The sequence below is a fragment of the Typopeltis vanoorti genome, chromosome 23 (genome assembly GCF_054136105.1).
Source record: "Typopeltis vanoorti isolate ZY-2024b chromosome 23, IOZ_Tvanoo_1.0, whole genome shotgun sequence".
NCBI lineage: Eukaryota > Metazoa > Arthropoda > Arachnida > Uropygi > Thelyphonidae > Typopeltis > Typopeltis vanoorti.
The window spans coordinates 1,469,106-1,489,380 of record NC_143571.1 but is presented as its reverse complement, the minus strand read 5'-3'; the positions used below and the strand labels follow the sequence as shown (position 1 = coordinate 1,489,380).

The 20,275-nt window shown below is 33.2% G+C and overlaps 1 protein-coding gene across 3 annotated transcripts in view; it reads left to right on the top strand.

Annotated features, from left to right (window-relative positions):
- The window catches only part of LOC150093568 (uncharacterized), a 133,998-nt gene extending 114,023 nt beyond the window's left edge, over window positions 1-19,975 (top strand). For 2 of the 3 annotated variants that reach the window (XM_090412811.1, XM_090412810.1), the window contains exons 37-40: window positions 3,303-3,379; window positions 4,538-4,640; window positions 7,604-7,678; window positions 8,759-9,009. In XM_090412811.1, the coding sequence (XP_090268937.1) occupies window positions 3,303-3,379; window positions 4,538-4,640; window positions 7,604-7,678; window positions 8,759-8,811 (308 nt within the window). In that variant the 3' untranslated portion in view covers window positions 8,812-9,009. Of the gene's footprint in view, window positions 1-3,302; window positions 3,380-4,537; window positions 4,641-7,603; window positions 7,679-8,758; window positions 9,010-18,742; window positions 18,848-19,913 lie in introns of those variants that run through there. The other variant, XR_016550310.1, reaches the window with a different exon arrangement.
- Window positions 19,976-20,275: the final 300 nt, after the last annotated feature.

Sequence of the window (20,275 nt, the reverse complement as noted above, 5' to 3'; positions counted from 1 at the left end):
ACATCCACCCTATTCCTCAGATTTGATTTCCTCTGAATTCTGTTTCTTCCCAAAACTAAAACTCTTCCTTGCTGGTCAGCGTTTTTCATCGAATCAAGAGGTGATTGCAGCTGTAGAGGGATATTTTGCAGATCTTACTGAGACCCACTACAGGACAGGATGATTGCGCTGGAACATCACTCGTATAGCTCGATATATGTTCGTCTACACCACATATAATTGTGGCCTTTCAAACAGTTCCAAGTTTCAAATAATTCCAAGAGGAAACTCTTGGAACTATCAAATCATATGCCGTTTTATGAGAAAACTGGGATACAGATCCTTGTTATATTCCAATTATATCTCAACTATTTTTCTCAAAATGTGAATATCGTGTTTCTTTACCAGGAACACTCAATAAGAAAATTCCTCTGTAATATTTCCATTCAGTTTTATTTGGCTTTTTATAAATAAGTTCTATGAGAGACCTACTCCGATCATCTGGAATTTCACCTTCTAAATTAATTTTATTGATTATGCAGTGCAGGCATTACAAAACCTTTATACCTCCACATCTGAGCATATCTGAACAAATCTCAACTACTCCAGCTACCTTTCCACATTTCATGCTTTCGAAGGCTTTCTAATTCAGATATTGATTTATTCTACAATCTGCGTTTCTCTTGCTTGTTCCATTTGGCGGTTTTCTAATGTTATTACTCCAGACATCTAGAATATCTTTATCTTCAGTTTTCCTGTCATTTTTATTATCTCTGAATCGTTTTACGGTACTCTTTCCTTCATGTATAAGATTTTTTCAGTAGCATTCTGAATATTTTGTCATCTTCCTGATATTTATTTTCCATGTTATTGCCAACATCTACCCTTGACTTTTGTTTGACTAGTTTCACATACTCTTTGGTTTCTTTCATTTTAATTCTGTATTCTCTCAGAAGATTAGCTGACTTACTTGACTGACTTTTATCATTATTATTATTATTATTACGTAACACCCCCAGGGAGTCTAAAGACTGATCGATGGAGGGCACCTATTCTACAACTCTCTGTCTCTACCACTCAATCCATCAACTACAACTGCAACTACACCAACGCCATCTAACGCCCACCACCACAAATAATATTTCCATAGACAATCACAAACATCCATGCCCACGGCGGGATTCAAAAACCCGCAGCCTTTTGGCTGGAGAGAGGATGCGTTAACCACTAGACCACTGGACGTACTTTCGATTTGCTTTTCTCATTTCGTTGGTTTCCTCCTTAACGTACTGACTGACCCATGGAGTTCTAACGTTTCTATGCTTGCTGAAAATTTCACTTCATGCTTTCACCGATGTTTTATTCAGGATCCGCGACTTAATCTCCAAGGTTTGTTTCTTACTTTCAAACTCTCATTTTTTCTTGAACAATATTCATGAATTTGAGACTACAGTTCACTAAACACATTTGCTTCCTTAGATACTTTCTTTTCAATATTATATGCTCTTTTATCTTGCTCAAGAGTAAATGGTGATAACTCGCTATTAAAATTCTCTGTATACTCTTCTGTCCTGATCCTGTGTGAGGATATTGCTTTTACAATATCCTCACACAGGATCAGGATGTGCAACACACACACACACACACACACACACACACACACACACACACACACACACACACACACACACACACACACACACACACACACACACACACACACACACACACACACACACACACACACACACACACACACACACACACACACACACACGTGTGTGTGTGTTGCACATCTTTATGTTGGAACATGATATTAGTAATGATTAGTTCAAGTCCTGAACAGAAATCCAACAAGACATGATAATCTTAAATATCCCGGCGTTTACCGGATCTGGTGTAACTGTGAGAAACTTCATTTTGGCTAGACGGAAAAATCCATCGAATTGCGCATTGAAGAACATCAAAGAGACATAACATACGACAAAACAAGAGCTAGTGCTCTGTCCAACCATGTTCTGATTTCTAACAGTAATGCGGAAAACCTGTGTATTCAGTTTTATGAGACAAATCTGATAATATTTTTCGTTACTACGACGAACAAGAAAGAACAGTTGAATCTAAAGAAATCTCTCTTAATCCAATACATCTTAACAACAACCTTAGTTATATCAGACTGTCACTGTGCTGCCACCAAACTTTGGCGTTCACGAAATTTGAACGCATGCGCACGCCCAACAATGAAGTTATAGAAAACAGCTACAAATATCCAGACGCGAAGGCTTTAATAGTTACTTTTTTTCAAGCTAACGCTTTGTTGTCTAGATGTTTTCATTTACAGTTTTCTTTAGTCATTTCTCTCTATCTTGTGCACCTGAAGAAGTCTTCTTAAAGACGAAGCTAGTCGTGCTGAATAAAAACGGTGTTTTATTTTTTTTATCTCTCGGCTTCCAGTCATTTAATAATGCGAATCATGATCGTTATGTCGCTGAGTTGGGATTTGTTCCAGTACTTGAATTTTCACGGTTAGTCCTGGGTCCCTGATGAAAACAGCGGAGCCACTGTTTAACAGACTGATAACAGAATGAAATTCTATCATCGTGAACCATTATTTTAGGCCAATAAGAATAAAAGTTATTCAATATCTAGGCAAATTAATAACGGGTGCACCACGAAAAGGTGAGAATCGGACATAATGTCAGCAGCCTGGTCGAGTTTCTGCATTCCTTAGAAGGCTACGTGGAACTCTCTCTCAGTTATTTAGCTTTGATCTTTAAGCGATCCCACACGTTAATTTTATCATTTCTAAATTGTATAGTATATGCGATCTCATTTATTTTAATTTCTTTTTCCCCGGGCTCTTTTATTTTAATAATGAGATATGACACCAAAAGTAAGCCGATGTGTCTCAAATCGGGTAAAAGCAAAATAATTATTGTCTGAAATAATTGTTCACTGCATAAAAATACATTTTAACTGCAAGAAATATATCGAATTGTTTAACCACTTTATTGGCCATTAAAGATCAAATACGCACCCTCGAGAGCTTCGTATCCATCATAAATATTTTCAATGTAATATCAATGGTATTACAATTTTAATATGCACTTCGCATCCGTGGAAATGTGGACGTATATATATGTCCTGGCCGGTGGCGTAGTTTTAACTCTTTAGTGCATTTTAATAATCTGAATCGTGTAATCTATCTCGACCAGAGTGAGAGACACCTTAAATAAGGTGTAATTTCTCTCGAGTATAGGTGCTTCTTCATTCGAATAAGTTTGAATATTTGATTAACTTATTTCATTATCACCTTCTTACAGGAATTCCAGTCCGACACGGAATAGTGAAAGCTACTGCTAGGGTAGTAAAGAGCATCGAAGAAGCAGAGAGCATTCAGGTACTTAATTAGAAATGAATATTTATTAAATAAGGGCTACACTTATTCTAAGAGTAACAATTAACCTAAACTTAAATTTTGAAGTGTTTTCTCCAATGTAATTTTAGACTGAGGTCAACTGTCGATATTTAAAAGTTTCTGTAAATTCTGATCATCGCATTATTATGTCTCTGCTATAAGTTTGGTAAACAACTTTCTGTAGCTTCATCAAAGGAACATCTTAAAATAACAGTACAAAACGTTAATTATATTCTGATCTCTTAATCATTACTACAAGACATTTTCAGCTATAAGAAACCCTCTAAGTCAATGAGCTTGGATAAAGTGTCAGTAAATGTTTTGAGAGAACGTGCTATAGAATTGAGATATGCGAAATGTTTAAGGACACTCCCACGCAAATAGAAAGGTGCAAATTAAGGTGCGTGTTAGGTTGACATATATCATTAAATATCTTTTTTTTTTTTTTGTTAGAAAGCTGTTTTGCTAGAAGTCTCACAGCTCTAATTCACTATTATCAGAGCCATTGTCATCGTTCAGACTTACGCGAAAGCTCATCAGAATACCATGCGGGTATTCAAAGCCAACACTGTAGAATGAATGTCTGATCCTAACTATATATGTTAGCCTATAATTTGCTTTGTTTGAATTATGTTACCTTCTCTGTGCACTTTGTATATTATTCTGGAAGAAATATCGAATATTTATGGAAGACAACGTTCCAACGCGCCATTTTTGTTAATATTAAACTCGCTAAGATGAAAAATCCTATAAAGATTCCTTGTGGTTTAAACTCGTGTCTTTCTACTCGAAGGTGAAATGTCACGATTAATCTATAAATGTAATGGCTCTAACTACTCGAAAAAGTAACGCAATCCCAAAGCTCTCATATCCAGTATTACAATTTGTCGACAGAAATACCACGATTGATTTAAAATTATGTCATATCCGTGGACTGGAAATCCATGCTAAAGTTGTGTTAGTGAACTCACACAAGCAAAAAACTTAATTATTTATTCTTACTTTTTCCAATCAGCATTTAAATAGATTGAAGAATGCATTTGGTGCGTTTATTGTGCTATTTATTGTATAACTATTAAATGTCAATGATATAAATTATTACAATCAATCTGATTGTAATTTTTTAAAATGTTATTTCAGGAAGGGGACATTTTGATTGCATACTCAACTGATATTGCTTGGACGCCTTACTTCCCTCTTCTTTCCGGTGTTGTAACGGAACTGGGCGGACTCATTTCTCATGGTAATATTTTTAGAATTTTTCACAACTGATGAGCTCAACAATTACTGAAAGACTTCCTTTTTGGATTCGTTTAAGTCCACATTTTTTTGGAAGTAATAACGAAAGTGAATATAATTTTCAAGATTCTTCTAGAGTCACTTATTCTTAATTAATTGTTTACTCGCTTTTGTTGCGTGTTAATATCTTTTTACCCCTGATAGTTTGCAAGCTTTTGAAAGTTATTTTTAATACATACTGGAATGAAATGAAAGGGAGGTTGTCAAATTAGGAAGGGTCCTCCCTTCCTAATTTGGCATGATGAAAGCACGCGATAGCAACTCGAATTATGAGAGAGAAAGAAAAGCGAGAGTGAGAGAGAGAGAGAGAGAGAGAGAGAGACATATTTACATTTGTCTGCTCTGTTAACTATACTAGAATTCAGTTTCATATCCAATAATCAGCAAATCTCTAAATTATGCATTGTAAAACTGATGTAATACAAATAATTATATAAATACAACACCAATTATAATAATACCATGCAAATATTATAATAAAATAAGTAATAATAGAAGATAGTAACAGTAATACTTCCAATATAAGTATTGAACAATGCATAATTCAGAGATTTACTGATTAAAGAAAACACATAAAAATTAAGAATAATAAAAGACAGACTACAAAGAAGTAACCGAATGTGTGTGTGTGTGTGTGTGTGTGTGTGTGTGTGTGTGTGTGTGTGTGTGTGTGTGTGTGTGTGTGTGTGTGTGTGTGTGTGTGTGTGACAAGAGTGAATCCGGCCTAAATATACATTTAGGCGGGATTCACCATTAACTCAAATGATTGTACAGGATTAGTTTACAGTACGAGTAACATACAGCAATATGTATGCTGTATACTGCGAGACATAACATGTCACAATTCGAGTATTCTTCTCTAATGAGTGTACGACAAAACCTCCTCAGGACGAAACCTTCCCTAGGGGGGAAAAAACGCACTAGAGAACTCGGTATTAAATTATTATTATGTCCAATTTAATCATTATTTATTATTCTAAATTAAGTAAGTTTTAGTTCTAGTAAAGAGTTATATACAGTAAATCGTTATATACAGGAAATTATAAAGTAACTTTAATTCTGTATTAATCTCATCATCAGTATCATTAGTAATTCTAACAGGCACCAAAACTTTCCAAGTATCCTTGGATTTCGTAACCCCAATTCGAGGATAAAACCCTACGCCTGTAAGTATTATTTTGTCTGTAAATTGCGCGTGTTTTATTGTCCCGTTTGTTTGGTTGCGGGACAAAAACACGAGCCTCGGCGGATGAACCATGCAACCTCCGTATGAGGGTGCATTGTTTACCAACTCGAGTTCTACTAACATGGTTTACTACTCGAGTTCTAGACGGGATTCGAACACCCAGATCTTTCCAACGAAAGGCTTTGTCTATATCGACTGAGCTATGGATGCTCTCTCTATGTTATTCTACATCAGTAAATTAATCATTATTATATCTAATATATTACATTTCATCATCAGAAACCAAAATATATTAAATAAACTATAATGTTTTTCAGGAATAATTTATTACTTAATATGCTTATACTTTAGTATTATATTTTCTGTTAAAATCTGAACAGAAAAAAGAGAGTTGTGTCCTACTTTGTACTTTAATTGGGGGTGTTTTATCCTAGGGACTTTATATCCATGGACTTTTGTCCAGGGATCGATTGTCCAGATCTGTCTTATATAATACACCCTTATAACAACATACATCAAGATTACAGACTATTCCATTAGGAACTTTACTGCACTAATTTGAACAATTTTACTCGTAATTGCTAAATGTTCAAACGATTTATGAAAGATTTATTTCATTTCTGAGGAATTCCAACAAGTTCCTGCCTCATCGCAAACCATAATGTACATTCTAAACAGGAAAATTTGCAGTGTTGTTTCTAAATATAGTATGCAACCATATAAATAGAGTTTCTTAATCGGCAAATTATTAAGAATGACAAAGAGTTCACTGGTGTAATGAGCGAATGAATAAATAATGGATATAATTGTAATTATTCTCTTTTGAATTGTTATCAACGGTGGCAAATTTTTTCAATAATCTCCACCCTCACAAGTGACAACAATATTGCATTGAAGAATTTACTCGTTACTAGTATAAGCATCTTAAAAATGTTACAGTAACAATTTTTTGACATAAGGTATTCTGTTCATTAACTAGTTTGTTGAAAATGAATTTTGGGAGTTTCACTTTAGGTTACTGTCGATATTGGGGGTCCAAATACTTTATCATTTGAGGGGCCGGTTGGATACCACTGGAATTCGTTTCATGCAATTTCACAATTACTTTGTGATCTAACTTATATCTTAAGCTGAAATTGGTTGATTCGATTTTCTACATCCTCTAAGTCAGCAGGAAGATATTTATGCACGGTTACACTCGCACAGATCATTACATATATCACAAATATAATACGTTCTTAGCAGTGACCCATCTGAGACTCCACACTTTATTACTGTTGTCCTTTCTTATTGTTGTTGTTGCGATATTGAAGTTTCCCTAGCTGATACATGGTTTTCTGTTATTTAAAAAGGGTTTGGATCATTAACATCTCTTGATTTACAGAGCTAATATTAACTCTTGTAAAATAAGAAAAAAATTTCCATTATTAGTAAATATGTTTCAGATTTCAGCTTAAGCAAAACTTATTTTGATTTCAGAAATTTTTTCGATTTCAGTAGGATTAAGGTCTCTTGTTTTATAGCAATGGTTTCGATTATATCTTTGAACAATAATTTAAACTTCTAAGTTTCTTTTTCCTTTCTATTATTCACAGAGAAGTTTAAAAATAGAACATTTTATTCACTTTAAATATTGAGAATACAACGATCTATAAGTGTTTACTTTGGTACCTCACATTTATTTTCACTCCTGACACTGTTTGTTATTTCGTGCATTGCAGGAGCAGTTGTAGCTCGTGAATGTGGAATACCCTGCATTGTGGGATTGCATGGGGCAACAGATGTGTTCTGTTCTGGTAAGTTTAAAATCAACAGTTAATTTAATTACTAATGTAAATTCAGTTTCTACATAAAATTACTAGCCGTTGCAAATGAAGAGATCAGGGACTACACCCCTTTAATATTAACTTAAAAATAAATAAATACACTTGATCAAAGAATAAATTCTGTATAGCGATGAAAATTATCATATTTTGAAAACTGATTAACTCAAACGACTATTGAAATTACTTAGAAATAAGCTGTCATTGAATTTACGACTGAATAATAAAGTGTTAGGTAAAATTGGAGGTAATATTCTCCTCACTGTGCTGAATTCAAAGGTAAATGTTCTGTGAACATATCATCCGAGGTTTGAGTGCTTATGCGCATGGAGTACACAGCAGGGTTTTGGTTTCCCTGACCCTTTCTATGCCCACGGTAATAGGTTGCTATAGGTGGCAATCTTTCTTGGGTATTATCAAAAAAATAATAAAAAAATAAAAGAAATAACCCAAAAGGGTTATTGGTTAGAATTACTGATGAAGCAACTATACTTCTTGGATCTGTATGTAGCATATGATAATTAAGTGCGTATATGTTGCCAGGTTGATCTGATACGCAGGATAAAAAAAAATCAGATTTCCTGGAGGGAAACGTCTGCTACCTTCGAATATACTGAGCTTAGTTAAAACTCTCTTATAACAGCCTAAAGGAGGAGACATAAATATAAATTGGCTGGGAGCCCTCCACTGGAGGAGTGGCCAGACATAGTTTTGTTATTATACTTGTTGCTATCCAGTAATTAGGTTGATATCACATCATGATGAAGATAATTTATACCAGCGAACACATTTATTATAACTTAGTTAAGTTTAATAATTATATATATATATATATATATATATATATATTCATATATATAATTGTTTACATAATAAAATGATACTTTACAAGGAAATTCCCTAATTTAACAGTTTTTAAAATTAAACCAATATTCGCCCACAAAAGCTAATCAGACTGAAGAAATTAATTTTTTTTCAATTTCTAATTAGCATATTTTAATTTTTTTTTCGGCTGCTTGTTAATGCTGAAATACCGAATTTTTCTCATTCCAGGAGATACAGTGATACTCGATGGAAATACTGGAATTCTACGAAGAATAGACTGACGGATAATTAACTCAAATTATCGTATTTGAGTTCATTATATTTGTACGAAAATAGTAGAATTAAACTAATCGTTTTCATTTGTCATCAGAAAGTTTCTATATTTAAAGAAATGTCTGTAGAAAACTAGAGTTGTGTCCGTTTTCGGATATTTCATAAACTATAGTGTTGTGTATAATTAAGCTAATAAAATATTTTATTTAATGAACAAATCTGTTTTATTTCTTCAAGATTATGAATACTGTGGAATTAATCCAAGTAGTGACACCGAAATAAGGGAATGTGAAGAAGTCGAAACGTATGTTTCCATCCATTCGATGGAAACATACTTTTAAATTTATCTGAGAGCTCATAACTCAGACTCCGTTTTAAAAATCAAGATAATAAAATTTTAGTGTCAGTGAATGATGGGATTTGATCCTAGTTTTTTCCAGGCTAAATGTTTTCCCGATCTCCCCAAAACAAACTTGTTTTCATGGCATAAAACAGACGGCATGGGAAAGAATTGTAACATAAAATGTTTTTCATCGAGCCAACCAGAAAGTCTTGACCTGCTTTAATGATTAGTACTAAGATTTATCTCAAACCTTTCACGGAGATCTAAACTACGAAAGTTTAATAGTTCCACAGGGTAACTAGCACTAAGGGTAATTTGGAAATGTTTCTTTGATGATCAAACAGATTTTTTTTTATTATTTAGTTTGTTTTATTCTATTTCATGAAGCCAACAGGCAAAGTAATAATCTGGTGATGACCATGATCTCCCACTAAAACACAGCATTTTTCAAAAATAGTCTGTTCAAGACAGCAGAAGATTGCTAAATCACTGTTAGTCTCAATTTTGATTTCAGAAGAATAACTGCGTGCTCTTTAGTTGGAAAGACCAGCATTCGGTGTCAGCTAGAACGCGAGAAAGTTAAATGCTCTCATACAGGCAGAACATTTTTTTTCCGCGAAAAAAAAAGCACACCTGGTCTATGAACGTAAGCAGTTGGCAGGCAAAATATACAATTTTTAAATTGATTAAATGGTATTTAGTTCTAATTTACGAAAATACTGACATTTCGTACTGATAAATAATTCCAAGTGAAATGATGCTATGAATTCAATCTAAAAAAAAAAACCTTAAACATTGGAATATGATCTTGTTGATACCGTTTATGAAATAAAAAATTTCATTCAATAAATTCCTTAAATCATTCTGAGGATTCTGTATACAGAAGTCACTTTTTTTCAGTGAAAGCCTTTTGATTAAAGATTATTTTGGTGGTTATTTTTTCAGTTATCTTGGTTTCAGCTCATTTACAAGAAACAGTTATTTATTTTTTCTGTATTCACGGAAACAAATTTATTTCAGACAGCACTGCACCTTCGATTCAACCAAACAAATAAAAAAGTCATCAATAACTTCATTCTCTTCTACTTCTTATTTATTTTTTTTTTAAATACGCATCACTTCTGTGTTCTCCTTTTCCCACAAAAATTTCATACTGATAAATTCGTGATATTTGCTAAAATGTAACAATTTGTTAATGATTATTCCTCAATATTAAGTCGTTCATATTTAGACAGTTTCCATTAATGTTCTTTACAGTTCTTTTTGTTTAATTTTTTTTTTTTGCCTTTTTAATTTTTACGTTCTTCTGAAACTCCACTTTTTGCTTTAATTCATTCGATATTATTTTCCAAAGTCCTTTTCACACATTCATACCAACAGAATAAATTTTACGTTAATTCCAGAGCGTGTATTGTATAGTATATGAAAAATATAAATTTTATATTAATCCTGTCCACAAATATGGATGTCTGTGTGTGTGTGATCAATGTATAGATAAAAAGAGGCTCTACCAATCGACCAAACTTTGCCGGCAAAGGTTGGTCGATTGGTAGAGCCTCTGCTACTAATGGCTCAGTTAAGTAAGTATGAGCGCGGTTAGTAGTTGGAAGGGAACCAATCGTTCGATGCTGTTGGCACACTCTCCTTCGATGAGTCTTTGGACTCCCTGGAGGTGTCAAATAATAATAATAAAATAATAATAATAAAACATGCCTTACAGTAAATAGTCTAATTTGAAAGCAAAAACCTGTTTATTCTGTATAAGGAAATGTTATTTTCAGTAAACTGTGTTCATCGGCGTAGAGGACAATTATCCTTCCTCCAGCTGGTGTCTCCATAGCGTCATTGCTAATTACCCGCCCATTTTAATCGAAACACATGGTTCGAAGTCCATCAGAGTAATAGGGGAGGAGGATTCCTTTATATAGGACCTTTCCACGAAAGGGTAATGCCTAGAATCTTGGATTTTTCATTCCACATAACGTGAAAATTGACCACGCCTGCAAAAATGTCACGTAATTTAATAAGCCCGAAATGCCTTGTCTTTTCAGAAAAAGAAGAAGAGAAGAAAGAAAAAAAAAACAAAATTCTTTAAGTAACTGCTATGCATTCTATCTTTTCTCAGGTAAATCAAGGAATGTTCATTGAAATAGATAATTAAACCATTCTAATTAAATGTCTGGACCCTCAGTCGAGACATTTAATTCTTTTAATACACTTCTGGTCCCTCATAACCGGGTTGGGATTCTCATACTGAGATGAAAATCGTGTGCCACCGTCTAAACATATTTACAACCATTCCTGCAGCAGGAATATTCGAACCGTATGTACTGTGCTCGAATCTCCTTGTGGACTGAGTTGGAAAAAGACAATCTTTTAAGTTTTGTTAAATCTTATTTATTATTTTTCAAGATTTTTTATATATTCATATGTCCTGCATATTTCAAGAGCAAATTTTAAATATATGCATGTGTGTGTGTGTAGATATGTTATTGAATTTTCGTGGAATATAATCTGGTTGTGAACAATTGTGGAAAAGTACTGGTTTAATAATAATAATAATAACAAAACGAAGCACACTGACCAGTAACAATTTCAGCCAGATATAGCAGCCTCTTCGGTAGACCACCTTATTCTCTTTAAACATGGAACTCTGGAATGCTGGTGGATCTCATTCAAGTCAGTCCGGATTAGAATAGTGATGCGAAAATGATGACAATGCATTCTGCAGGGAACTGTGGTTTTGCAGTACTCATCGTTTCGGTCGGTTTCATGCTAATATACTGCGGGTGAAAGTGTAGATATTTTTGTTTCAAGTAGTTAAAATGCCTTGCTTTTCCAAAAAGAAAAAAAGAAAAAAAGAAAGAATTTTTCAACTGAAATAGTGACTGAGATGGAGCTATATGCTGTCACACACTGCCTTGGGGAAACCACGTCTTGTGTATTGCGACCGATATTTGTTGATGACCTCCACATGCCATGACATGCTGAGAGGGGATATAACAACTCAGTTATTAAAATTCGTTACTTAGTTGCTTGTAAAAATTGTCATTTATTAAAATGATGCAAGCACATCTGTATGTATCAAAATAATAAAAAAAATTCATGATTCTGCTGAATGGAAAAAGCAAATTAGCGATGCCTGAAAAACTCCACTCTTCCTCCCTCCTGTTGTTGCGACTGATAATGTATGAATATTACACAATCAGATGACAAATAATTTCATTTCATTTCATGTTAGCCTTAACCTGGAATGCATCTTCTCATTGGATGTAAAATATCAGAATGTATACTTATGCTATGGCTCACATTTCCTGTGTTTTATTTCCTGGCTTATCTACACTCCAAGTGAAGTGTTTTTACCTTTATCGGTTTATTTTTATTGAGCAACATTTATTGCTTTTATCTGTATGGAATCTACTTAAGACTTTGCATTAGCGTCAGATGAGTGTACAGTTTTGATTGAACTATTAATTGGATTCTGTTTCCTGATTTCTCTTCTCTTCATATGAAAAACAGGTACACTTCGGCTATGCTATTTCTAATAATTCTAATCAGTCTGTTTTATAAGTAATGAAAAGAAATGAGGCAATAATATTAAAAGGAACCGCAAATCTTAATATAAACCAGAGGCGCAATATATTATTATTATTATTATTATTATTATTATTATTATTATTATTATTATTATTATTATTATTATTATTATTATTATTATTTTATTCACATAATTGATACACAGTCAAAACAAGATATCATATAAATAAAAATTTGACAAGTGATTCAGAACAATTCAGATTCTACCCAAGAATCTAAGAATAGTCCGTCAGGAGCGTCGTAAAATAAGAATTGTTCCAAGCAATGCTGTTTTTTGTAGGTCATATGGGGTCACTTCGTTGATTTAATTGCTGTAAATAGTTGGATAGCTTCTTCGAAGTTGCACCAAGTGCACCGAAGCCACAGTCGGCCAATTTCGATTGCCAGATCTCGATATTTATCAATTTTTTCCAGTTCCTCGTTGTTAATGTCGTTATCACTGTGTACTGCGATATCGATAATCAAAACCTGTCGATATTCGATAATTGTGATGTCAGGTTTATTGTGTTACAAATGCCGATCAGTTTATATTCTAAAGTACTATCGAATTATTGCTATTTGGTTTTCCAACACTGTCTCTATTTTATGCTGCCACCAGTTATCAGAATAGGAAAGCCATATTTTTTGCATACATGCCAAAGAACTATTTTAGCCACTTGATCATGGTGGTATTTATAGTCAATTTAGAGCTATTTTGCTGCAGGCACTGATTAGATGTTCTACAGTCTCATCTTCTTGATCGCATAATCTACATTTGCTGTTATTATTGATGTTCAAAATTTTTGTTTTGATTGCATTAATTTGTAATGCCTGTTCTTGAGCTGCAAGAATAAATTTTCTGTTTCTCTTTTAATGTATCCGTATTGTAGCCATTGCCATGTCTTGTTCACGGCAATTTTGTCCTCAGTATCTCGAAGAAATTGGCCATGCAAGGGTTCATTTTTTTAGATCACATATCGATTATTTTGTTGTTCCATTTTGTAATCAGATTTGTTTCCTGTTGCTATTAGAAGACACTCTTGTGTAATTGCTTGAAGCATTGGCTAAGAGTTATTGTCGATGTAACTTCTTAAGCTAATTTCTTCTTCTTCCACAGTCTGTCTCACTTACAGCAGACCCCATCCAACTATTCGCCTTGGTAAGTAGAACGGGTCAACGTCACTTTGGATGCAATGGATGATGTAGTCATTACTTTTCTAGTTTTGGCTCTAGTTTGTCCAGGTCTTCTTTTGTCCAATCTATTATGCCAGCTGTGTATCTTATCACTAGTATAATCCAAGAATTCATTGCTTTAATTGTGTTTAATCCATTTAGTTTTGTTTTCAGAATATTTTTAACTCTTTTGATGTATTCTGATGCTGCCTGTTGTTTAACTTTCGAGTGGAGAATGTCATTGGCTTCTAATATTCCTAGATATTTATCTTGTTCGTCGCTTGAAGTTGCTTTTATATATTTCTCTTGATCAAAATTAAAACTACTAGTATCATTAATATTTCCTCGTTTAATAGATAAAATTGCGCATTTATCTAAACCAAATTCCATTTTGATATCCTGACTGAAAATACGAACTGTGTTAAATAAAGAGTCTATTTGCTGGGCCGATTTTCCATATAGCTTCAAGTCATCCATATACAACAGATGGGAAATTTTAATATTACATTTAGGAATTTCATATCCAAGTTTTGTTTTCTTCAGAATCATAGAAAAAGGTATCAAAGAAATGTTGAAGAGCAATGGTGACAAAGAATCATTTTGGAAAAGCCCACGTTTAATGCCAATATCTCCAAATCGTTCATTATTTACTATTAAAGTTGTTTTCCATAATTTCATAGCAGCTGCCAGAAACGAACATATGTTTTTCTTAATTCCAAATATTTGTAGTGATTTTAGGATCCTGGAGTGTGGGAGGGAAACGAATGCTTTCTTGTAGTCTATCCATGCCATGGTTAAGTTAGTTTTTCGTCTTTTTGAATTTCTGAGAATCATTTTATTAATAAGGATCTACTCTTTTGTTCCTCTAGAATTTTGAAAATTGCCTTTTTGTTCAAGCGGATAAATCTGATTATCCCATAGGTAGTGGTATATGGAATTTGCTATGATTGCAGTGAAGCATAGTTGGTAGGCATGCTATTCGACGATAGTTACTTGGGTCTGCATCCTTATCATTCATGAAGTGAAAAGTGCGCCCAGATATCATCCAGTCTTCCACTGAAATAGCCTGACTGCAACAAACAATTAAATTGTTCTCCCATTCGATCATGTAGACTGGTTAGATGTTTTAACCAAAATCCATGTAGTTCGTCCTTGCCCGGTGTACTCCAGTTTTTTAATTTTCTAGCTTGAGCACTGACCATTTCTTCAGTGATAATGATATTTTGCATTTCTTTTTGTTTCAATTGCGATTTATTTCCTTAATCCATGAGGCATCTTTATTATGTTCAATAAGATTATCCCAGATTGTCTTACAAAATGCAAACAATCTGGTGAACGATTGTTTGCATTTGTATTTCTCTAGAAAGACTGAAAGAACTGACGTTGGTTCTGTCGAAATTGCATATTTTGCACATATTGACTTATTCTTGCTTCATACTTTTAATTTTCTATGCAGTCGCTATAATTCTTTGTTTTAGCTTTTCAGTAACTTCAGCAATTGTTTTGTTAGCCTAATTATGTGTTAATCAGTTTGTTTTTGACATTATTATTTTTCAGCCCTCCTTCTTTAAAATTCTTTAAGTTGCTCAAATCATCTCAAAGTACGTTACTTTTCGTTCCAACCGGATTTTGCATGGTGCAGATCGTTTCATCCTAGGCTTTAGCTCTTGCGGTTTGCAACCAAGATTCGCTGTAATGATATAGGCTGTGCTGTAGAAGAGCTGATTTGTTTTCTTTATGCTGTTGGTTGTGATGGTTTTCACAGCATTTGCGTCTAAGAGGAGCTGGTTTAGCTCAGATTTATGTAAAGCTTTTAACCACGCTACCGGCCGTGACATCTATAGACGTTAAGGTTATCATGGATGCGAAGTGCATATTAAAATTGAACTACCATTGATATTACATTGAAATATATGATGGATGCGAAGCGTATGAGGATGGGTATTTGATCCATAAGGTGGTTTTGGTGGCCTATAATACTTATAATATTATAAGGTCATTTATGCAGTTCATATGTTCTAATATCCCTGAATTCATTTTACACTGCACTTCTGTCAAAACATTCCGAGGTATGTCCTCAGCTTGATGCTTACTAAATTGAATTCCAAAGTTTGATATAGCCACCTCCTGATCATTTGTTGTTAGTGAAGTTGTTGGTTTATTACGTAACTCTTGCAGTTCAAGTTCAGGAAATATTTTGTTATGGAAAATAAATTCCTTTGATCCATAAGCTGTTGTTTCATATTCTGGAAATTTTTCTTTCCAAAATAAATGCATACGCTTTCTGAAACCTCGTTTTCCTGTTGTTGATCTGCAAAAACATGTCATAACTTCTCTGTTTTCTTCTACAGTCCATTTTTTACGTTTTTTCTTCCAGTCGCTTTTCAGATTCCCGCCTAGATTGCCAGCAAGGAGAGCAGGATTCATTATTATTATTATTATTATTATTATTATTATTATTATTATTATTATTATTATTATTATTATTATTGCACGGCGCCTTCATGGAGTCCTAAGAATCATCGTGGGCGACCAACGTTATCAACACAATATCTATCGTACTTGTCCTTGAAATTATTAACTCTGTAAAATTATAAGGTGCAATGTCACACAAGGTGTTTATTGTATGTATAAATATTTTAGCAATTAATAAATTATCATTATTATTTTTTTTAAAAAAAAAAATATTATTATTATTAAAAAAACATATAAACAAAAATTCTGTATAATCCTTATTGTTAATATTAGAAGAACAAGTGTTGTAAATACATAATATAGAGGCAAGAAGTATTATTAAAAATTTTAATTGTAATCCAATGTACAAAATGCAGCACTTAGTGCTGAATTCTGTAAAATTATAAGTTGTAATATCACTCAAGATTTTTATTGTATATGTAAATATTTTAAAAAAAATAGCGTATGATGAATGCTTGTAATGTATGAAAATTTAAACTAAATACATATTATTAAAAAACCCAGTTTAATTATTTATTTAAACTGGGTTTTTTAATAATTTTTACTAATTTTTATTCTTGAATACATTAAAACAGTAATAAAATGCAATGTATTGGAAGGAAGCATTCGTGTCAAAAATATAACCAATGCTGTTCAACTAGCAATTTGATTTAAATTAAGTAGTACTAAACAATCACATTTAATCTTTACAAGCACCAAGAAGCCCTAATAGAAACAGCCAGCAATAATACAAATACCGCAATTGCAAGAATACGTAGAGGTGTAAGACAGGGATGCTCCCTTTCACCCATACTGTTTAATGTCTATATTGAAGATGCAATAAAGAAATTGAGAGAACTGATAGAAACAGGAATTAAGATAAATGGAGTGGATATTAACTGGCTACGGTTTGCGGATGATATAGCACTTATAGCTGACAACGAAGACAAACTGAAATCCACCCTGACAAAGACGGAAGAAATTTTCACACAAGTACAGCCTAAAAATTAATTATAAGAAAAAAAAAACCAGAAGTAAAGCAAATACAATGAAAACAAACCTGGAAATAAATAATAACCTAATACGACAGGTATCCTCTTTTAAATATCTTGGAAGTCTTATCACAGAAGATGGAAGAAACCAGATATTAAAACACGAATAATCTTGACCAAAAAAGCATTCTATAACAGAAGAAACATTTTTACCAGTAAAGGCCTTAGCACCCAGCGCAAATAAAGGCTAGTGAAAACATACATATGGAGCACTGCATTATATGGTTGTGAGGCCTGGACGCATAAAACAAGGCATCAAAAAGTTGGAAAAATGATGAAAATTAGTTGGACAAAAAATAAAAGTAATGAAGAAGTTCTAAATACAGTTAATGAAGAGCGGTCACTAATGAGCCACGTCAATAAGAGAAGAAAAAGCCTAACTGGCCACCATTTGAGGCATGGGGGACTGATACAGAAATATTGGAGGAAACTGTAGAAGGAAAGAGGCCGCGAGGCAGATCAAATATTTCATATATAAGTAACATAATGATGCTAACCGGCGCTAAGAGTCATGAAGAGATAAAAAGGAGGTCACAAGACAGGATGGGCTGCTGTAACTTCTTCTTCTTTGGTGCATCAATCTTCGGATTGATGCACCAAAGAAGAAGAAGAAGAAGAAGAAGAGTACTTAACAAAGTATTTAAATCAACTGGAAAACATATGTTATTAAGAGACATAATAAACTGCCTTCATAATCTTAGTTGCTAACCATAACTCGGACCCAGCCTACTTAACAAATTTTTAATTAAAAATTCATAATCATGTTTCTCATTTTAATATCATTCTAAAATTATTAATACATTTAAGTCCGAGTCTTCGTAAATTAATTAACGTTATTCAGCTGTTAAATTAGAGTATGGTACCAATGATTCATGATGTACTCTTAAAGAAAAAATAACAAAGAATTATATTCTTACCCAGCGTTCTGAGTGAACTGTCATTGCACTGTGCTAATGCGGTAATTGGAGAGAGAGAGAGAGAGAGAGAGAGAGAGAGAGAGAGTGCAGTGTGAGTTAATAGCAAAATAACGAATAGTTTTTTTTCTCCTTTTTATGGAAAGGATGTAAACCTACAGCACATCCATACTGCTAGTTGCGTAAATTAGCTAAGGGGAATTACATAATTTTGGGAATCTCAAACAAAAAATAGGCTGCCGCCCTCACCACAGTAGAATAATTCGCTTTCGGAAAGTTTAAGTTTTAGTTTACAGAAAATCGACAAATGTTTTCTAAGTATACCTGAATAGTGATTGAATTAGTATTACATTAAAATTAAATTATTATTGGATTAAAATTGAATTTGTAACATGTAAGGTTCTTGCTTTTTCTCCTTTTCGGTCAGTGGCCTCAGCATCTGCTGAACCCGACACTATAACTCTGCAGAGATGTTAACGACTATCTTCAAAACTTTCCCACTGCCTGAAGGAGAAAAGAATACTAATGCAAGGTAAATGGATGATTCGGATCTCAGTATAATAATGTTATTGAACTATCCTTGGTTTCGTTTTCTACTTTTATTTTATATTCATAATTTGTATGCAGTTATGAAGAGTCCTATAGTAGTTCTAAAGAAACGTTGATAAATATTTAAGTAGCATATATTTATGCTGTAGAAATTAATTTATTTTTATACAGAAAATCGCTTCGTAGTATCATGCGTTGTTATCTACAACTAGGTAACCCCAAACTCTATATCTGATGGAACCTTGCACTATACTTTTGACTTTTGTATTTAGGTCAAAAGTTTTTAATCTGACCTTCTTAGATAAAACCTTGTAGATCACTTCTACCGAAACGTAGTTGATTATTTCTGCTGTTTCTTAATATATCATCATAGGCAGACTTCGTGATATATTTTAAAGTTCGATATGATACTTTTGGAAGACACACATTACCAGAGTGCTGAAAACTGATTTAAAAACAACCTTTTTGAAAACTAATGAAATGCAATAAACAACATGTGGAAAACGTTGTCCTTCCTACATGGTCAAGTCCAACAGAATAAAGAGAATATCGTTTCTGCAACTATCCTGTTGTTATGATGCAAAAACTATTTCTGTTGTAGGGAGCGTTTCATTCACCTTAATGACTTTACCTCTGCAGCCATCTGATCACAATTCCTTAAATCCCATTTGAATGATGGTAGGAAGAAATCTTCATGACACCAAACCATGTCCAGCTTCTATGGACTTTCAGTAGTTCATCACAGCTCTCTAGGATAGGATAGGATAGCATACAGATTAAGTTATTCCCATAGCAACAAAAAGCATATGATAACGTAAGAGCATATATACGATAATAATCACCACAAAGATGTGAAAAAATCTTATTCCATGACTTTAATCAGAATCGTAAGGTGTCATTTCGGTAGTGTCAGCAATTCATAATAATGTATGAACGTTCCCGTTTTATAATCTGCACCTTGTATTTTAAACTTATAATTAATTAAACCTTAGATTTAATAATACAAATCGTTCAGTGAACTATTTTTGATGATTTTTTTTTTTTTTTAGTGAAAGCGGAATTTTCATCTCCCAGAGATATCGAGTGGGGTTTAGTTGGTGATCACGTGTACTTGTTACGGGTAAGTCTCCTCAAGCAATTAGTAGACGAATAATAAGTAATAAAAAATAACATTCAATGAAATTCAGTTAAGCTTTTAGAAATAAATGCAGAATTTTAAAACTTATTTGAATGATTCGCTCCACTAATATACAATCTGCGTAGAAATAATAGTTAATCACCAACATTTAAAATTATTTTATATATCGAGACAACAGCAACGAAATCGACCAACTGGTTCCAGCTGGCTATCGTAATATTCGCACTATTAATTAATCAAACACATTTCTTCCTTTATTTGATTTAATTTAAT